This window comes from Aspergillus sydowii (genome assembly GCF_001890705.1).
Source record: "Aspergillus sydowii CBS 593.65 unplaced genomic scaffold ASPSYscaffold_5, whole genome shotgun sequence".
In the NCBI taxonomy this organism is placed as follows: domain Eukaryota; kingdom Fungi; phylum Ascomycota; class Eurotiomycetes; order Eurotiales; family Aspergillaceae; genus Aspergillus; species Aspergillus sydowii.
The window spans coordinates 899,619-917,808 of record NW_024467863.1 but is presented as its reverse complement, the minus strand read 5'-3'; the positions used below and the strand labels follow the sequence as shown (position 1 = coordinate 917,808).

General features: G+C 51.4%; 9 protein-coding genes across 9 annotated transcripts; 4 read left to right on the top strand and 5 right to left on the bottom strand.

Annotated features, from left to right (window-relative positions):
- Positions 1-1,335: 1,335 nt before the first annotated feature.
- Positions 1,336-2,691, bottom strand: ASPSYDRAFT_45140 (HVA22/TB2/DP1 family protein). Its single transcript, XM_040846981.1, has 2 exons — positions 2,563-2,691; positions 1,336-2,500 (listed from the first exon to the last, which is right to left on the bottom strand). The coding sequence occupies exons 1-2, from the start codon at positions 2,592-2,594 to the stop codon at positions 1,555-1,557; spliced, it is 978 nt and encodes a 325-aa protein (XP_040702554.1). The 5' UTR covers positions 2,595-2,691; the 3' UTR covers positions 1,336-1,554.
- A 723-nt stretch (positions 2,692-3,414) lies between these two features.
- On the top strand, positions 3,415-4,514 carry ASPSYDRAFT_152446 (NRDE family protein; the record flags this gene model as incomplete). Its single annotated transcript, XM_040842193.1, has 3 exons — positions 3,415-3,480; positions 3,564-4,275; positions 4,339-4,514. 3 exons carry the CDS (start codon positions 3,415-3,417, stop codon positions 4,512-4,514), a joined length of 954 nt encoding a protein of 317 aa, XP_040702553.1.
- A 563-nt stretch (positions 4,515-5,077) lies between these two features.
- Positions 5,078-6,690, bottom strand: ASPSYDRAFT_152098 (cytochrome P450; the record flags this gene model as incomplete). Its single annotated transcript, XM_040842159.1, has 2 exons — positions 5,078-6,232; positions 6,295-6,690. The coding sequence occupies 2 exons, from the start codon at positions 6,688-6,690 to the stop codon at positions 5,078-5,080; spliced, it is 1,551 nt and encodes a 516-aa protein (XP_040702552.1).
- Positions 6,691-7,301: 611 nt separating this feature from the next.
- ASPSYDRAFT_965630 (uncharacterized protein) lies at positions 7,302-8,923 on the top strand. The gene is made up of 4 exons (XM_040853224.1): positions 7,302-7,857; positions 7,935-8,258; positions 8,314-8,420; positions 8,482-8,923. The coding sequence occupies exons 1-4, from the start codon at positions 7,596-7,598 to the stop codon at positions 8,695-8,697; spliced, it is 909 nt and encodes a 302-aa protein (XP_040702551.1). The 5' UTR covers positions 7,302-7,595; the 3' UTR covers positions 8,698-8,923.
- A 225-nt stretch (positions 8,924-9,148) lies between these two features.
- On the bottom strand, positions 9,149-11,397 carry ASPSYDRAFT_152150 (biotin--[acetyl-CoA-carboxylase] ligase BPL1; the record flags this gene model as incomplete). The annotated part of the gene is made up of 5 exons (XM_040842165.1): positions 9,149-9,654; positions 9,710-9,981; positions 10,029-10,601; positions 10,647-11,283; positions 11,340-11,397. The coding sequence occupies 5 exons, from the start codon at positions 11,395-11,397 to the stop codon at positions 9,149-9,151; spliced, it is 2,046 nt and encodes a 681-aa protein (XP_040702550.1).
- A 109-nt stretch (positions 11,398-11,506) lies between these two features.
- On the top strand, positions 11,507-11,973 carry ASPSYDRAFT_89478 (uncharacterized protein; the record flags this gene model as incomplete). Its single annotated transcript, XM_040852175.1, has 4 exons — positions 11,507-11,574; positions 11,635-11,666; positions 11,729-11,793; positions 11,905-11,973. The coding sequence occupies 4 exons, from the start codon at positions 11,507-11,509 to the stop codon at positions 11,971-11,973; spliced, it is 234 nt and encodes a 77-aa protein (XP_040702549.1).
- Positions 11,974-12,208: 235 nt separating this feature from the next.
- Positions 12,209-13,151, top strand: ASPSYDRAFT_89477 (putative mitochondrial genome maintenance protein Mgm101; the record flags this gene model as incomplete). The annotated part of the gene is made up of 2 exons (XM_040852174.1): positions 12,209-12,804; positions 12,884-13,151. 2 exons carry the CDS (start codon positions 12,209-12,211, stop codon positions 13,149-13,151), a joined length of 864 nt encoding a protein of 287 aa, XP_040702548.1.
- A 427-nt stretch (positions 13,152-13,578) lies between these two features.
- ASPSYDRAFT_151875 (serine/threonine protein kinase) lies at positions 13,579-16,416 on the bottom strand (the record flags this gene model as incomplete). The annotated part of the gene is made up of 2 exons (XM_040842139.1): positions 13,579-15,732; positions 15,793-16,416. 2 exons carry the CDS (start codon positions 16,414-16,416, stop codon positions 13,579-13,581), a joined length of 2,778 nt encoding a protein of 925 aa, XP_040702547.1.
- Positions 16,417-17,408: 992 nt separating this feature from the next.
- On the bottom strand, positions 17,409-18,167 carry ASPSYDRAFT_31385 (NADAR family protein; the record flags this gene model as incomplete). The annotated part of the gene is made up of 1 exon (XM_040844868.1): positions 17,409-18,167. The coding sequence occupies one exon, from the start codon at positions 18,165-18,167 to the stop codon at positions 17,409-17,411; it is 759 nt and encodes a 252-aa protein (XP_040702546.1).
- Positions 18,168-18,190: the final 23 nt, after the last annotated feature.

Genomic DNA, 18,190 nt, shown 5'->3' with positions numbered 1-18,190 from the left:
CGCTCGAGAATCCCACATCCAGATTTCCCACACACACAACGGGTTGGGAAAGCGAAGCGACACAGCGATGTCACGACACGGGGGAAGAGAGAAAACGAAGACCACCAACGGAACTGTTTTCTACGTCGTGGTCAACGACGATAGTTGTAGAGGGGAAGAGGGGAAAGAGGGGGGAGAAAAGAAGAGGTCAAAGTCTTCTGGAGAGATGGAAAGGATTTCGGGTTCCCTTTTTTTTTCTTACAAACACCCTTTTTGCGTTTCGGTGGTGGTGGTTTTTTGGGTGACGAAAAGGGTAAGGTAGAAAGACGAAAAGAAATGCCCGCACACGCCCAACACAAGTTGTCAGAACCCTGCAGGTCCTGGATCACTTCACAGTAGTATCTTTCTAATTCGCCTTCACTTAGAATCTCTCTCCTCACGACTTTCTCCTCCTTAAAGTGGTTACTCCCTGGCCAGAATCTATAAATTTCCATCGGGTGGAGGCGGCAAAACAACCTGCCAAGACCTGCCGGAGTATTGTTCTGGAAATAATCAATTATTCAAACCCCTTCCAATCTGGCACGCAATTCTCATGTATCGGATTGTTGCGATTATTCAAATATATTTTTTAAACAGAATAGAATGCTCAATAATACCGCCTTGCAGGTCAGGCCATCCGATTTCCAGGCGCCAACGCCAGAAGTGCGAAATTGACATACTCGAGTCCTCATTGCCACACATCCCAGTACAGTATCATACACGTATCACGTCGTGTTCTGCACCACATTTATCCGCGCCCACGCATAATACCAATTACAAATACGGTATGCGTATTCCTAGCCTCGCCGAGGAGCCTTGTGCCACTTCTGGACCAAGTTCGGCCTCACTTGCTTCAGTGCCCTTTAGCCTCGTCAAAGCACACTACGTCGGTAGCGCCGCAGCAGCGGCACAGTATTATCCCCCCACGCTGCGTCAACAGCACCCTGACTCCGTACTCGAACTCGAGTGAGTCGACGGAGTGACTCACGAACTCAGCCTCTCCGATTAAACTAACACGACTTGCGTTTCGGGCTTCGCCGCCGGGCCAAACAGCACTTCCTGGATATCGTCTGGCCTGACTCCGTCTGACTGCCGCGTGTTCGGAGGGTGAGGCAAGCCTAACATGCTGGTTGCTGACACATGTGATGTCACTGATAACTCAGTTAGGCTTATGTCCGAGGGGTTGTCGGTGGCGGCTTCTACAAATCATACTAAAGCATATCAAGCAGAAGCACGGGCAGTAGATCAGGTAAAAAAAAAATTTAAAGGGAACTCGGGAATGGATTTTAGTGGCTGGGGGTTTTACATGAGCATTTTGACACCATGACGTACGTACGCGGTTGGAATCGGATGTGCTTGAATCCTGACAGAGCTCCTCCATGTTGGTTCTGAGCTTATTTCTTAGGTACATACATGCATAATCCTAGCATTTTTATTGCTAGACAGCTTATTTCGATATCCCTCTGTTTGACAATCTTAACACCGTGATAGTAAATACTCAGCAGATGAGGCCCATTTTCCAAACCCGATCCTTTTCTAGCGACCATCCCTTGCGCGAGCAATCGCATCTACAGCCTGCATCGCGAAGTCCACCCCTGAGGATGATCCAGGGTGCTGTTGGTCACCACCCCCAAACCAACCCCCGCTTGGGCGCGGTGATCGATCGCGAGTATCTTCATGTTCGATGTGATCGAACGAGTTATCGCTGCGGTTTTTCCTTAAGGGTACGCCGCCGCCGCCAGTTCCATAAGCAAGACCTTCGTCTTCGTCTCTGTCGAGGTTACGCTCCTCCTTCATGATGGCGTCACGGAGCACATCCAGCATATCACGCTGGTTGGAGTAGAATTTTGCCTTCTCCGCACGGGACTTGGACTCAAACTCTCGCGGAAGAAGAGATCCGCTTGCAGAAAGCTCCTCTGCGCGAGCTTCCTGGCTCTTTCCTGGGGCTGTAACAGAGGCCACAGCAGAGCTGATGGCCGAATACCAGTCATTGGCGGGGGCGGGGTTGTTGCCGCCAACGGCCGAGGGGAGGTTGAAGCGTGATAAAAGCGACTGGGCATAAGAAGATCTAGTAGCTGGCGGAGGAGTTGCCGGACGCTGCGGGGGAAGACCCAGCACGCGCTCCCTGATAAAGTCGATTATTTGGTAGAAGTACTGGAGGCCCAGTGCTTTGGCACGCTCGTGGAGGCTACCGATCAATTCTTCGATATGACGTTCGTGCTGTGTCAGAAAAGGGTCCACATAACCCTGGTATAGGATCCGGGCACCCTGGGTCTGCGGGAGAACCAGGTATGCGAAGAAGCCCAGCCGGATCCAGCTATAAAAGGGAAGCCATCCCAGAATGAAAACCGTCCACGACTCAGCCATGAGAATGGCGGAGAGAACCACCCAGTACATCAACCATGGTGCTAGCTGGTACGGATCCGATGAACGAAGAGCTTTATAGGAAGCGAAGATGGGGAGGAGGATGGTCAGAATGGAGCTGCGGTGATAGGGCTAATCAGTATCAAGTTAGGAGATATATGGGATCGGCGTTATACATACGAAAATAGATCCGCGATTATTCCGAAGAACATCCTGGGCAATCGTGTCGCTCGCTATAGTGTGTTTAAGAATGGATTGAGGAAATCGTCGCAGGCGATGAATGGGAAGGATAATTGTGCTGGCTGGATGTGCAGAGCCCACAAAGCTTATCGAAGTTGCCTAGCTGCGGGGTACGGAGGTACAAAGAACAGATCGAGGGAGATGGCAGAGGAGCGAGAGAGAGCGGCCAGCGCGAAAGAATTGTGTGCAGCCTGTGGATATTAAGTCGGATAGGCGAGAAAGGTAAAAAGATGAGCAAGCTGAGACAAGCGACGAAGATAAAATTGGAGCCTCCGGCTTTGCGGCGGAGTGTGACCAATTCGGGGCGCTGGGCGTACCGTAAGCAGCGACTCGGCCTCAGCCCTGCGGTTGCACTGGTGAATCAATATCCTAGTATAGCTGGATAGGCCTCGTCTTCCTGCCCTCATAGCTCCGTATAGTTGAAGTTCGCTTATATGAATCTTTATCCCATCGCAGCTTCTCACATTCTGGTATAAAGCCCGCCGTCGTTGACGTCATGGCGAAACAGCTCCATGTGATGTACTTGACATGGCTATACAAACCGGAACTCTCATTCATTACTTAGAGTATATCCACTGCTTTTCACTAGCTATTCTTAATCGACCAGATATCAATTTGAATTTTCAGACTAGCACTGTTTCGCTCGAAGTGACCGTTGACGCCCATTTGTTGTCCTGCACGTGCCCAACCAACGATCAACCCCAAAGGCTCGTTGTCACCCGCCAGACTTCATCTTCTTTCCTCGCAATCCTTTTTCTCTGTCCTACTCTCCCCTCAATATAAATTGCAAACATGTGTATCGCCTTAATATCAACAGCTCACCCCTCATACTCTCTCATAATCATCAACAACAGAGATGTACGCAACCCAAACCCCAAACTCAAACCTAAGCCCAAGAAACAAGTAAAGCAAAACAAAAACCTAACGGTACAGTAAACCAGGAATACCTACGCCGTCCCACTGCCCCAGCAGACTACTGGCCAGCCCCAAACACGCGCATCCTCGGCGGCCGCGACCTTGCCCGCAAAACCCAAGGAACGTGGATGGGCGTAACCCGCACCGGCAAAGTCGCCGTCCTAACAAACTACCGCGAACGCACATCCGACGCTGCGACGGGCCAGCAATCCCGCGGCGCAATTGTCAATAGCTGGCTCACGCGTACCCCGGACCACCCCACACCCGAGTATGTCGAGGAGATGGTGGCTAGCCCCACGGCTCGCAATGTCGGCGGGTTCAGTCTTGTGTGTGGGTATGTGAATGAGCCGTTGGCGATCGTGTCGAATCGGTCAAGCGACATGGATCAGATTACGTGGATTGCAGGTGAAAAGGGACAGACGAAGGGGTTGAGTAATACGGTGTTTGATGATAGGAGCTGGCCGAAGATTCTGGAGGGAGAGAGGCTAGTCGATGACGCGATTGAGGAGCATGTTAAGGAGCAAAAGGGAGAAGGGGAGGAGGAGTTGTTGATCGAGAAGTTAATCGAGGTGCTGAATACGAATTCGTTGCCACAGTTGGATGGCGATGCGACGGCGGAGGATTATCTCCCGTACTTTAGGAGGAGTATTTTTATCCCCCTTATTGGGAGAAGGGAGAAGCCAACGGCTCCTGCTGCAGCTGGGGAGATTGCAGCACCGAATTCGGGACAGTCACAATGTGTTGACGGACATGCCCAGAGAACGGCATCAGAACCTGTCAAGGAGCCCGAAGCTGGGCAAGATATCCTCGACCAGTCATATCTGCACGGTCCGTACGGGACACAAAAGCAAACGGTTATACTTGTTCGGAAAGACGGACGAGTGAGGTATTTCGAGCGCACTCTCTACGATCAAGAGGCCAAGGCTGTCCCTATCGGCCAGGGAGACAGGTCTTTTGAGTTCCAGGTGACGCGATGAATCCCAGTTATGTGTCCGCTACTTATCCGTGATACCTACAGACCCTTCAGCGTGTTCCGTCTTTATTATAATGATTATTTCATGGATCATGAGCGGTATGATTATAGAGAACCCGGTACATATTAAATAAGAACTCTTTCGCTTTGAAACTGGCCCACTGTCCTATTTGCCAACTCGCTCGGTCTGATAGTCACGGGTAACAGTCACAATTCATACACGTGCTTGGAGTTTGCACTGAATATTCAAAATGCACAGCTACTGGCTGAACCAGGAATCTGTCAATAATTTAAAGGGTTGTCATGTTTCGAACCACCCGCCACTTGGGAAAGGCTAAGGTAAGGTCACTATCACTAAACTACTCAGTCAAGCAGCGATCATAATAAGAAAACAACAGGCTTCTCATGAACGTGGCACTTTGCCATCGGATAAATCGTCGGAAGTTAACAGGGTATCGCAGCACCATGGCATCAAGTCGTGTAACAACGTCAAACTAAGTTTCTGCACCACGCCATACCAATCAGGGAATGGGTGGGAAACACAAGAAAACAACAACAACAGACTACTCACGCCGCGGCCTCATGCAACCGCACAGTAACGGGGTCACCGGGCGCCAGTGTCACACTCAAGCCATAGTTGATTTCGCGTCCCGGATAAACGTCCTCGATGGCGTCGAACCGCTGCAGCAGTCTAACGAGGACATATCCCGCCTCAGTGAGGGCAAACTGCTGTCCGATACAGAGTCGCGGACCGCCGTTGAAGGGGAGGTATTCCCAGCCTGCTCTGCGGTCGAACCAGCGATCTGGATTGAAGACCTCCGCATCCTCGCCCCAGAGGTCTTTTCTGCGTTGTGTCACGAAGGGGCTGTATGTAACGACTTGACCGGCGCGTAGATAGACGGGCTGTTTACCATCGGGCCCGCCCCCTTGCGGCAGGAATGTGTCATGCGTTGCAACGCGGCGGTTGACAGGCACGACTGGGAAAAGGCGGAGCACTTCGTTCATGAAGTATTGCAGGTAGCGGCAGGATTTCAGAGACGCAAAGGTGATACTATCACGACTCGAGGAGTAAGGCCCAAAGTCTGTGAGGATGGTCTTGCGCAGTTTCTGGAAGAAGCTGGGGTGACGGGCAAGCATCTGTAGGGACCAGCTGAGAAGTGACGCTGTGGTATCGCGGCCGGCGAGTAGGATGTTGAGGAGCTGAGAGCGTAACTCGATGGGATCTTGGGTTGTCATGGCTAGAGCTTCCAGGAAAACATAATTGGAAGAAGGCGGTTTTCCGTCTACTGCTGCGTTGAGCGCAGCGTGAACAAAGTGGTCGACATAGGCGTGCACCTTCTTGTTGATGTCTCGACTTTCCTTATTGTCGACGAGCCAGTAGAGCTTTTCGAAGCGAACGCGCTGTGCCACATACCACTGGCCCTTATCGAAGTTGACAGAGAAGTGGTCGGAGGGAAGCTTGCCCCCGTTACGAAGAGCTTCTTCCTGACTACCGGAACTTTCGCCAAACAGAAACTCGGTTGCTGAGTCGATTGTCAGACGGAAGAATATGCCCTGGATGTCGGTAGCAGAGGTCCAGCCGGTGACAGGATCTACAGGCATCGCCTGCATGGCCTGCTGCACATGGTTCTCTTCCAGATCCAGGTCACTGATTTGCTCGCGAGTGAATTGCGGGCGAAGCAGAGCTCGAGAATGAGACCAGAGCTCACCGTCAGACGTAAACTAGAAAAGCTGTCAGCGTCAGGCAGATCAACCCTTTCCCATCAGCTGAAGATAGTGCTTACAATGCCAGCTCCCAGCAGCGGGAGGAGCGTATGTCGGCGTCCGGGGCCGAGCTCGAAGTCCTTGAATTTCGTGGCAAGCATTGCCTGGACATTCTGGGGATCGCAGGTGAAGATGTTCTCGCGGCCCATCTGGCGAATGCGAAATGTGGTGACCATGCGCTTCTCGCGGATTGACATCTTTTCAACACGACGCTGTAGCATCAGGGGAATGCTCTTCACCTTGTCGGCCTGCAGGGCCTCTTTCAGACTCGAGAGTCCGACAATGTCGGTGGGATAGCGAGGAATAGGGGCGCATCTCAAACCGCGCGCCTTGCGAGAGTGAGCCCAGGCAGACCAGGCATACTGGAGGGCGAGCAGAGCTGCTGCGAGCGCGAGGATGAACGGCAACGACAACATGATGGATGGCGGCCGGAAGCCATACACAACAGAGGGAGAGCTGATATATAATCAAGGCCAAAAAAAGTTGTGCCTCGGGAGAACGTGAATGTAACAGTGGAGAAGAAAGAAGTCACGGTGGGTCGGACAGCGTGATGCGAAACTCTAACAGAAGCCTTTTTCTTTGTTGGGTGAAAGCTCCGATCGTCTTGTTGGTTAGACGGGAGGGATATGACAGTTTGCTCTGCATAGTGCCCTGCTCATGGCACTTTATGCAAGCCCCCCGCGATGGTCTCACGCCAACATCGGTCATGCCGAGATCTGCACCAGCAAAGTGATTGGTGGGCTCGTATAGATCTACGGAGTATAGATCGAGATCCAGATGAGAAACGTCAGAGATGCCAACTGAGCACTAATTCTATTAAATATAGCCAAAGACAATATGTTTCGGGTGCTTTGTGTAGCAGAATCAAATAGCACACTCGAATAGGGTTTCAAAACCGACCATCTCGGTTGATTTATCGCCATAATGATGATGGGCTGCTCGCACTTTATTTATCCCAATCCAGGTCTATTCTATAACACCATTCGTATTTATCTGCTTCTGATACGCATTATCATGCTCGGTACTGTGTGCTACTGATTTAAACTCTGGTATAAGCTCCGTTCCAGAAGTGGCCATGAGTTTATACATGCCCCTATGACTCTTTGAACCTTGGGTAGAAAGTCTGTCACGCCCTCAGGAACATGCTTCCGAGCATCAGAAGCATGTACCTGAGCCATGGACGATATAGTATGACTCCTCTGCAGACGCCCATCTTTTCATTCTCGTCATCTCTCGTCTACCTTCTCTGTTCACTACTCTCTTAAGAACCTACACAAATCTATTACAACCCCAACAAAAGTAGCGAAAGACATGAACCAACATGAAATCCTGCAATAACTTTACATACCAACTCTACTCGTTCATCGGAAGACACAGATTCAACCTCGAAGTAAAAAAAGCAAACAAAGCATACGAGAAACAAGCCCTACCCAGGAAGCTCGGGCGCGGACGATGCGAACGAGGACCGGACGATTACACGGTTCCCTATTGCTACAACCTTGAATCCAGAAGTATTAGACAAATCAAGAAGCAGTGGGATATCGATACCTCTCTGAAAGCTTTCAAGTTGGCCGAATACCTGAGTAAGTTGTCTGCAAACCGTTCCCAGTTCCTAGAACCCCATCTCCATCCCAGAGCTAAGCTAACCTCGCAACCACAGAGGAAATCTGGGAACCTCCTCAGAAAATCAACGACGAAAAGGCCGCAATGAAATACAAAGTCGATCTGTTGCTGCGGAGCGCTACAGCTATCGCCAAAAGGGACACGCAGTGCGAGAACACTAGGGTCACAGAGATGGTTCAAGTCACCGAGAAGCGGAATATGAGTATGCCATTCAAGAGCGACGGCGCCGAACTTATGCTCGAAGGTCAAGTCAACAATGTGGTCTTTGCTGGAGATGAAGGAGATCTCGACGCCACTTTGATTGTCTTCCGGGCAGCGAAGGCAGGACGTGCTCAAGTCTGGACTTTGCTCAAGTTAATGGGTAAGAATTCTATATCCCAACCTTATTTGCGATACAGAAGCTCACGTCCATCTAGCAACAATCCATCATGCTCGGAAGCTCGCCGGAAAGGACCCTGAAATCTATGGTATCGCCACGGACAGCTGCGAATGGGCCTTTGCCCACATCAACAACAAAAGCCAGGTATGCTTACGCACTCGATCGAAAACTACAAAACAGCAGTCTGATACATCTATATTCATAGTACTCCCTCTGGTTCCTATCATGGAAATACGATTCCCCAGACGTTGTCGCCCACGTCATGCGGATCATCGATTATTCTATTACTCGCGCCGAAGCCGCAGTTAGGGCTCCCCTTAATCTACGGACTACCGGTCGAGTAACGGGTTGTAAGATCTACGACCCCAAGGAATTGATTTATTCGCCCATGGAAGATTCTGATGAGGAAGAACACGATTAGGAAGGATTGGGTTATTACCTTAACATGTATTGGTGATTCTTAAGTTGGTGCATATGCTTGATATTTATCCTGTTGCTTACATGTTTGACGAAGTCATGTCTTGCTACGACTGTCATGAGATTGTTACCAATTGCTATGCATGGGTGGAATTATATTACTGATTTTTAATTGTTATGTTATGCCTGCTTTGCTGTTTTTCTTTTACTATGCTCAGTTCAATTGGTTGCCATGTGTGTATCTTAAAATGTGAATCTGTTATGTCACAGAAGCCAGGTGTCATCCTCTGATAAGTGAACCGTGAACATGGAAGGGAGCGTGATAATATATCTAGAACATAAAGGCGATACCATTTTGTGAAGCACCCGGATGCGCTTCTGCCATCTTGTTCAGAACAATACTCTATACATTGATGGATACCTAGCTATTTCCGAAACTATTGCATCTAATCCCCTTAGTTAATCTTCCTCTTCACAAGTCCTCGCATGAAATCAAAGCTGTTGCTATCGCTTTGCAACTGCCAAACCCGTCCTGTAGGTCGATCATCCCAGCTCAGCTCCTCAGCAAGTAACAGCCCGTAGTCACGAGTCACACCCTTAATCCTTGCACGCACACCTCCCTCTGCCTCGAGCGCAACGATCTGGTTCGTATGGAGCCATGCATCGTAGTACATCTCCTCGAAGCTGCGGTCAAACCCTGTCCGTAAGAACCGGATATGTAGGTCTTCAAAAACGGTGAGGATACGAGCCAGGAGTTTCTCCAGGGTAACTGGGGCGGCCTTGCGGCCTACAAAGCGAGCGGCCAGCGCCGCTATAGATGTTGTTGGAAGGGCATTTGTGGTGTTGATGCCGATACCGACGACAGACGTGTATTCGTTCGATGAATATTGCGAGTTTACTAAGATACCGCAGATTTTCGTGTACTGCTTCTTGTGCTCAGGTTGCTCGGGGTCCAAGGCATCTGTAGAAATTAGCTTTCATTCAATCTCGTTATGGAGCGTTGATAAATAACTTACAGACATCATTCGGCCATTTCACTTTGATGGGTATGGATTTGTAACCCTCATCGTAGCTCCGCACACCCTGTACCACTGCCAGCGCCGCGAGGTATTGGATGAGCACGACTGGAGCGGACTGCATCTTCTCCATTGGGTGGCGTACAACCGTGGAGAACATGAGAGATCCAGCCGGAGAGACCCAAACATTGGAGCCTCGACCTCGCCCGGCTACTTGGGTAGTAGCGGTTGCAGTCGTACCGGCGGGAAGATTGCGCAGAAGCTTGCCATTTCTACTCAGGTTAATGAGATTCACGTTCCAGAAAAATTTGGCACATACTTTTCGAGAACCGTGTTGGTACTGGTCAAGACCTCGCCGTACAAGAGGTTTGAGCCAAAGAGCGAAGCGCCTTCCTTTGATTTCGCCTGATAATCTCGGAGATGAGTGTAGAATGCATGATGGTTGAAATATGGCGTCATTTTGGATGATGGGACATCGTCATGTACAACCAGGCGTTTGATAATTGCCTGATAATCCACAATTCCTTCACTTTCAGTGGCCTCCGATTCGGACTCTCTGGATTCTGCGGGTAGGGACTCCGCGAGGGATCCCATACTGTATACACCGGACTTTTCAATCTTAAAGGTGTCGTACTCGTCTTTCAGGTATTCCCCGTCGCCGACTAGTTGTTCGAGCGATTTTAGCACCCGTTCTGCATCACCAGAAGACGATGAGAAATGCAAAGACGATAGGGAGGGCACATGCGTTGTATCTTGCGCAACCTGCAATCCCAACTTCAACAGACATGCTTTCAAAAAGTCGGTTCGGGCTTTATCGTCTGCAGCTATAGCTTCAACTGTTTCAGCGTACTCGGGGCCTCCATTCTTAGGATCGAGATTGACGGCCGCGAATCTATCGGGTCAGCGCTCGCCTCAAACTAGATTAAGTGGTACTCACTCAGGATGTGGCCCAGTTAGAATAGCTGCACCGTCGCCCACCGGGCAATATACCACCGCTGCTGCCCCAGATCCAGGATTGACGTTGAGCCGTTCAGCGTAGCTTGCGAGGACCTCGATTCCCTTGTCCGCATATGAGGGAGCATCAACAAATACCCCACCGCCATTGTAGTAAGACCGGAAGTTCGTCGGAACGGCGCCGGAGTTCAGTGACTCTTTCGAGACCGCCAGTTGCGCAGCCCGCGCACCGGCCTCGCTATGGTAGACAAAACCGCGGAATGCTTCGCCGCGACAGGTCCCAGGGTAGAAAGCGAGCTCACGGTCACCGATAACCTGCAAGGTCTTATCGCCCACCTCGAACTCGCAGTGCTTGGCCCCGTAGTATCCTCCGGCGCAGAAACCAATGTAGGCACCTCCGCGGCGAACGAACTGCTCAATCCTGCGATTGCCAGCGCCATTGAGGGCGCGGCAGTAGCCTAGATCGGCGCCGCCAGGTATTACGAGCAACGCACATGTAAGCGTCCATGGCTCTTTGATGAGCATCTCCGCTGTAACAGGGATCACGGCATAGTGGGCGGCGAGGAGGCGGCGGAGGGTGTAGAGGCAGTGGCGGACGGATTCGACGGTGGTGCCATCGCCTAAGGAATTACTGGTTAGCCAGGCAATGGCATTCAAAGAAACAATATGTGTATACCAGAATAGACCAGCACATTGATCTTCCTTCCCGCGGTGTTGGTATTTGTCGTCGCCATAATTGCTGTCGCGGGGACGTTGAACCTCGGAGGAGAGCAGAAGATAAGATCGGAGTTGACTCACTTCCTCCTCCTTCACCTTGCGGTTACTTTCGGCCCGTCAATCGCAATGATATCGAAAAAAGAAGAGACGCCCAAAGTGGCTGCAGAAGTTGATGACGATGAGTCAGACGACTGGTAAGGTTCAAGTTCCCTTTCTGCCTTTTCTCGTGCGATGCTGACCGGTTGACTGCGTAGGGACAAGCGGATCTTCAGCACTGGTTGCGCAGGTACGCATTCGCCATCGACTATCTAACAATTTAGGAATTAGTCTGACCCAGATGTCGTCTAGTGGAGCAAGACAAGTTGAATGAATGCTACTGGGCTAAAAAGGACTGGAGGAGCTGTAAGAAGGAGGTCAGTCATGTCCTTCACCACTTCGCGGGCCCAATATTCCCCCGCCCAACAACTCATATGGACAATATCCGATCCGTATATATTCTCTTCCGACTAACCTGCTTTGATTAGATGGAGCGTTTCCGCGAGTGCTGGAAGCGACAGGGCAACGACCAACGCACCCAGACCAAGGACGCCTGAGGTCCCTCTCAGCAAAGTAGCAACATCGCACGAGCGCATCATCTGTACAACAGCTAGCAATATTTATCCTGTATATTAGAAAGGCCTTTTGTACCAGAGACAGCCTGCTTTATTAATTTATCCTCACTCTTTGAGCTCGCCGATTGTATCACGTGACCCCATCGCAAGCTCAAACAGCTTCAAGCTCCCGCTCACCACCAGTCTTGATTCTCATCCAATCAATACCAGTATCATCATGTCCTTCCTCCGCGCGTTTCAGGCGTCGGAGCCGCTTCTCCAGCGATCAGCGATCTACCGAGCCACTCCTCGCCGCATCGCATCTCTCAACTCCCATTGTACCCGCCCAGCAGCCAACAGATCGTTCACCCAACGATCATACCCTCAACAATCCCAATCCGCTCCAACACCAACAACATCAAAGCCCGACTCAGCAGCCTCAGCGCCATCCCCTGCAGCGGCACGTGCTCAATCAATCGCCTCCCAACCGACCCCCACCAGCGCAACAACATCCAACATCTCCAAAACCGGCTTATCAGACAAACCGCTCGAGCTTGACAACACCCCCGCCGAGAAGATCGACTGGACACGCTCCTTCCACGGTCTCTCCGCAGAACCCTTCCCCAAGGAAGTTGCCGATATCCTCCTCGCTGAGACGAGCCCTGAGGAAGTCGAGATCAAGCCCGATGGCATCTTATATCTACCCGAGATCAAATACCGCCGCATCCTGAACCGGGCGTTTGGACCCGGTGGATGGGGCCTTGTACCTAGGAGTGAGAGCATCGTTACTCCGAAGACGGTGACGAGGGAATACGCTTTAGTTTGCAACGGGCGGTATGTTCACTCTTTTTTTCTCCTGCTTTCTTGTCTTACTGTACGTGTTTGACTGACTGACATTATTTCCGACGAACAGCCTCGTCTCAGTAGCTCGCGGCGAACAAGATTACTTCTCCCCTGACGGAATCCCCACTGCAACTGAAGGATGTCGATCCAACGCACTGGTTCGGTGCTGCAAGGATCTAGGAATCGCAAGCGAGCTGTGGGATCCGCGATGGATTCGGAAGTTCAAGGCTCAGCATACACGCGAGGCCTTCGTTGAGCACGTCGTGAATCGCAGGAAAACTAAGATCTGGCTTCGCAAGGACGATCCGGTTTCGTACCCGTGGAAGGAGACGAAATAGACGATCCATACATACATTTAGAAAGTGTATTGCGGATAACATGGACTGGCGTGTAAGATAATGTAGATGTGCATATTTGGATTTATGCTGCTGTGATACCCATAGCATAGCACCACTTCCCAAACAGTCTGGGATTAGTATTTCATTACTTTACGTGTACGATAATATTAGGTTGAATAAGAAAAGGAAATCTTCAATGAATTTGCAAATAGAACTCCGAAAATAGTCCAAATCGCCATCCTGACACCGCAGTGGCAGTACTGTAGATATCTGACTTATTGAAGTAATTTACCTTCTAGGTAAATTGACAACCATTAAAATCCAACTTTGAAACTCCACCCATCCCTATCCATGTTCTACAATTCTTTTTCCGGAATACAGAGAAGAAAATATCATATCATATCACATCACGGACCGACACTCATGCTTAAAACCTGCGCGCTTCGTAATTCCTTCTCTGCTCTTCAGTCATATACCGCGGATCACGAGGCGAGTGCTGCTCCGGGGGAGTCGGCGCATACTCATAAACCTGAGGTGGGCCCTGCATTCTGGATGGGTCCATCTCCTCGCCATGCTCTAGTGGCTGCTGCGCAGTAGAAGACTCGGCTTGGTCATGGTATCTGTCAGAGTAGTTATACGGGCTCTGAGGTTGCTGGTGGTGCAGAGCCGACGACAACTGGAGTGGTGGAGGCTGCAGGTGGGAAGGTAGAGCGGGTTCCGTGGGCGAGGGGATGGAATTGCTGGTGGTAATGCCTGCCTTGCGGCGGCCGGTTGAGGCGGTTGATGCACCACGGGCGAGAGAGCCGTGGTTAACGCTGAGATGGCGCTCGGCGATTGGGGACGAGACGGAGGTGTGGTAGTACTCTGCGCCACCGCCGCTTGCTGGGGACTGAGGGTTTCTGTATGGGTCGTTGCTGCCGTTGTTGTTGAGGGTGCTTTCGCTGTAGGTGCTAACTGCGGCGCCGGCGCCGCGGCGTTGGACGGATCCCGAGCGGCCAAGGTCGACACCGGTGGATTTGGATGCATCAGGGAAGGTGCTTTCGGTGGTGGAGCGGCGCATTCCCTCAGTGGTGGATGGCTGGCGTTTGAATGATTCCTTGTCATCAGACTTGCCGTCATCGGGCTTGTCGTCGGAGTTGTCGTTGTCTTCGGCAGGGGTTTCTTCAGCGGCAGCTCCAGGGGCACGGATAGGGACCTTGCGAACAGCGGTGACCAAAGCACACATGAACTTGGTACGGCGAGCGGCACGGACGGTCTCGATGGCCCAGTTGGATTTGTGGAAAAGGCTGATTGTGATCTCCATTTTGTCGAGAGCGCCGACACCCACGACATCGATGTCAACGTCCTGCTGGAAGTCGCGTTGGTTGTCCTTGTCACGAACAAACATCTCGATTTCCTCTTTCAGAGCCTGGATTTCGGCGGTTGTCGTATCGAAGCTGACGTCAATGGTTATTCTCTCCTGCATGGCAGCAGAACGAGAGTAGTTGTCTATCCACACAGTGTTGAGAACAACGTTTGCGGCTTGGGTGATACGATTGTCATTCACGTTGCGAAGGACAGTGTACAGCAGCGAGATACGCTCAACAATGTAAGGCTTGGTATCAATCTCCACCCGGTCCCCAATGTCAAAGGGGTGTTTGACAAACAGGAAGATGCAGGAACCCAGAACTTCCTGCGCAGTAGTTGCGAAAACGAAACTGAGAGACAAAAGGGTAGTAGCACCGGCAGCGATAACGGTGCCAAATCCGCTGGTGACAAAAGAGAGGAAGACAAGTACAGCTATGATGAACGCAACCGTTGCCAAAAGGTTATCCAAAACGTGGATAGCCTGGTCGACATCATGCATACTGTGGTTCAACGTCTTTCGAGTGCGCCCAATCTCAGAAATGGCCAAGATGATCTCGTCTAGACTGATATCGCCGTTCCCGTCCTTGTCCAGCATAATAAAACACTGCTCGGCTTCGGCTTCCTTTCCAGCTCCGAGAACCTCGATAATGTCATCGGGGTAAAGCGCTTCACGACCCTCAACCACAAATGACATCCAGATTCGCCGGGCCAAAGCTTCGGTAGAGCGGCGGCGCTCTAGCGCTTCACTAACAACAGACCGTGAGGAGCTGGCGTTGAAGACTTGCTTGCCGGTAATTTCCTGCGCAACGTCACCAATCGCGCCTGAGATTTTACCACCGAATTTGCCGACATTCTGCCCTACACCGCGAATGAAGCGCAGCGGGGCAGACGAATTCGAGCGGTTGTGGCTGGGTCTGCCGTCAGGTAACGCAGCGAGAATGGAGTCGGAGATGATCGCATCGTCGTCGCGGAACTCTTTGCAGTACATAGGAAACATACTGCGAGAGGCATCATAGAGGACCCCGACCAGGTAGACATGGCGTTTGGACTCCTTGATCCTGGCGTCGAATTGCTTGCGATGATAGCTTATAGAAATAAGTTGAACAAGAGTCTTCTCACCAAGGAAGATCAAAGAGCAGACCAACAAGGCGAATAGGATGTTCTTGACGGACTTTTCCCAGGCCTTCGTCTCGGTATCGCCGTTCTGTTGGTTTTGCGCATTGTAGACCATAATCTGAAATTCTTTATTAGCGAACTGCAATTTTCATATTGGGAGGAGAGCTTGAGGTCTCACAGGTAGGAAAGTAACAAGCGAAACAACCATCCAGAGCACTGTCGTGATGGGAAGCTCCAAGTTCCGCAAGACGAGGGCATATTTTCGTGTTCCGGAGCTAACAATTCCTGAGACGAACTGGAAAACATAAGGAATAGCTTTGGCGAACAGTTTACACACCCACAGCGATACCCAGACGACCTCAATCCAAGTAAAAAACCAGGGGAGTCCAACACCACCAATTTTAGCATAAGGAGCGGCGGTAGCTCCAACAATGATCGGGACAGCGAGAAGAGCAGCAAGGGGAATAACATAAATCATGTAGCGAGTGATGATTGAAAAATTGAGAACGGCTTGGTAGAAGCGTCCCAAGCGGTTGATCGACCCGTCCTCTGGGTCCTCCTCCGCGCGGCCAGTTTTCTCGTCGATAACTCTGCGTCGGCGATGACCGAAGCCTTGTGAGCTGGGAGGGCTGGAGGTCAGCCCTCCTTTCTCGCCAGCATTGTAACTGGCCTGTCCTCCCGTCGAAATACCAGCAGACGGTGAAACGGGAATGTTGGTGCCATTGCTGCGCGCACCAGTCTGGCCACGGCTGGATACGTTAGTCAACGGGATGTCAATTGTGACATCGTTGGGATTGTGCATGTTGTCAGGAATTTGCTGGAAGCGATGAGACGACAGACGCTTCTCTGCGAGGCCAGGCCGTCCTGACATTGGAAGATTAAGTAAACGACTGACAGCTCGAGCGCAGCTAAAAGGACATAAACGAGCGGATAGGGTGAGGGGGATCGGCTAGCGACTGCTCAACGAAGAGTTAGACTGAGCTAATCGTCGAGCTTGCTCCCTTTTGACAAAATGATTCGAAAACCGCAGGCCCTTGTGGAGGGCGTGGGTCGTTGGAGTCGTGTGTGCCACTGCAATTGGGCCTGTGTAATGATCGTCAAAGCTTCAAAAGAAGGCAAAAGCAGGTGAAGGCACCGCGAACAAGCGAGGGACTGAGGCAGCAGGAAAGACAGAGACTGGCAGAGATAGTGGGAGAGAAGGAGGTGAAGGTGAAAAGAGGAATGAAAATGTGAAATGAACTAATTGCCGGTGACGATGACAGCTGGGGAACGCGCCGGTGGTTTCAGCCTTGGGGCGAGACGGAGAATTCGAGCAATTAGTGCAGGGCAGAGTCCATTTTCGAACCCATTATCCTGCCCCAAGGAACGCCACTGCCAGGCACGAAACCTACAAGTATTTGAGGACCTGGACGCGACCCGTGGTTGTCCACTATGCCGTTGTTGTGGAGGCTGGCATGTTGTGCGATGATGATCCATTCATCTCCACTCCTGCATTCCTCATTCCTGGCTTTGAGGGCCATGGCCCATGGTGACCAGGACGCGAGATTGCTCGATGAAATCGCCCCGATCACTGGGGATCGGACGCTTTGGTTTCACGGTGATATAAATTCGATAAGGCCGCTCCACAATGGCGCATCGTTAGTGGACGAACATCACTACGCTATTCCTTGGAATTCAGATCTTTGGGCCCAGTTCGCCACTCGCAAACTCCCCAAATAGCGTCACGACCACACAGTACAATAGTCAGACCAAGATGGGCCAAAAGTACGCCTCCTAATCGCTCATCTTGTCGGTCTACTCCTCCGATGATCTCGTCTTTGCCCTCACCATCCCCGCCGCGTCATCATGAGCCTCTCCCAGCCGATTCGAGCCCCGCCAATTGGTCTTGTCTAGAATCTCTTTACTCTTCCAGTCCAAACCAACCCCCCAAACGCGATCACGCCGACTCCCCTCAACAAACACCCTCTGCCCGCTTGCCAGATATAAACCCTTCAATTCATCATCGACCTCTGCCCGCGCCACGCACCCCGCAACCACAATTGCTCCAGACGCCTTCGTCCACAGATCATCCCTGAAGTTCGGCACCTTGCGCCCCAGCATCTTCTGCGACTTGGGTGAATTCGTGCGCATGATTCGACACAGCGCTGATTCCCAGAGTCCTCTTCGCTGCGCGTCTGCGGCTCGAGGAAATGGCTTGATGTTGAGCATCTCCCTTTGAAGCTCGTTCACGGAATTTTTGTCAATGACCGACTCGCCGAGGGGTACTGAGTCGCGTTCAAACAGCCAGGCTTTCATAGCCATCATCCATTGTTCGCCTCGGCGGAAGGAGAAGGACTCCACGAGACGCGTAGATATCGCGTCTTTGGCCGGGTGTGGGATTCCGAGAGTGTCGAGTTGGGCAAGGCACAGCTCGAGCGCGCGCTCCCCAGTGAAGGGCTCAGGGCTGGGATGCCAGTTGGAGAGGATGCCGCGAAGGAAGTAAATGTGTGAATCCGTGACGCGAATGTTTGGGTTTGCGAGGTAGCGGTTGTTCAAGAGAGTTTCTTGAGCCATGGTGTCGGTAATGTAGTCTACCC

Coding starts and splice junctions, on each gene's coding strand:
- ASPSYDRAFT_45140 (XM_040846981.1), bottom strand. CDS start 2,594: ATGTTCTTCGGAATAATCGCGGATCTATTTTC. Junction 2,501..2,562: donor ATAATCGCGGATCTATTTTC/GTATGTATAACG, acceptor CTATCACCGCAG/CTCCATTCTGACCATCCTCC.
- ASPSYDRAFT_965630 (XM_040853224.1), top strand. CDS start 7,596: ATGAAATCCTGCAATAACTTTACATACCAACTCTACTCGTTCATCGGA. Junction 7,858..7,934: donor CAAGTTGGCCGAATACCTGA/GTAAGTTGTCTG, acceptor TCGCAACCACAG/AGGAAATCTGGGAACCTCCT. Junction 8,259..8,313: donor GACTTTGCTCAAGTTAATGG/GTAAGAATTCTA, acceptor ACGTCCATCTAG/CAACAATCCATCATGCTCGG.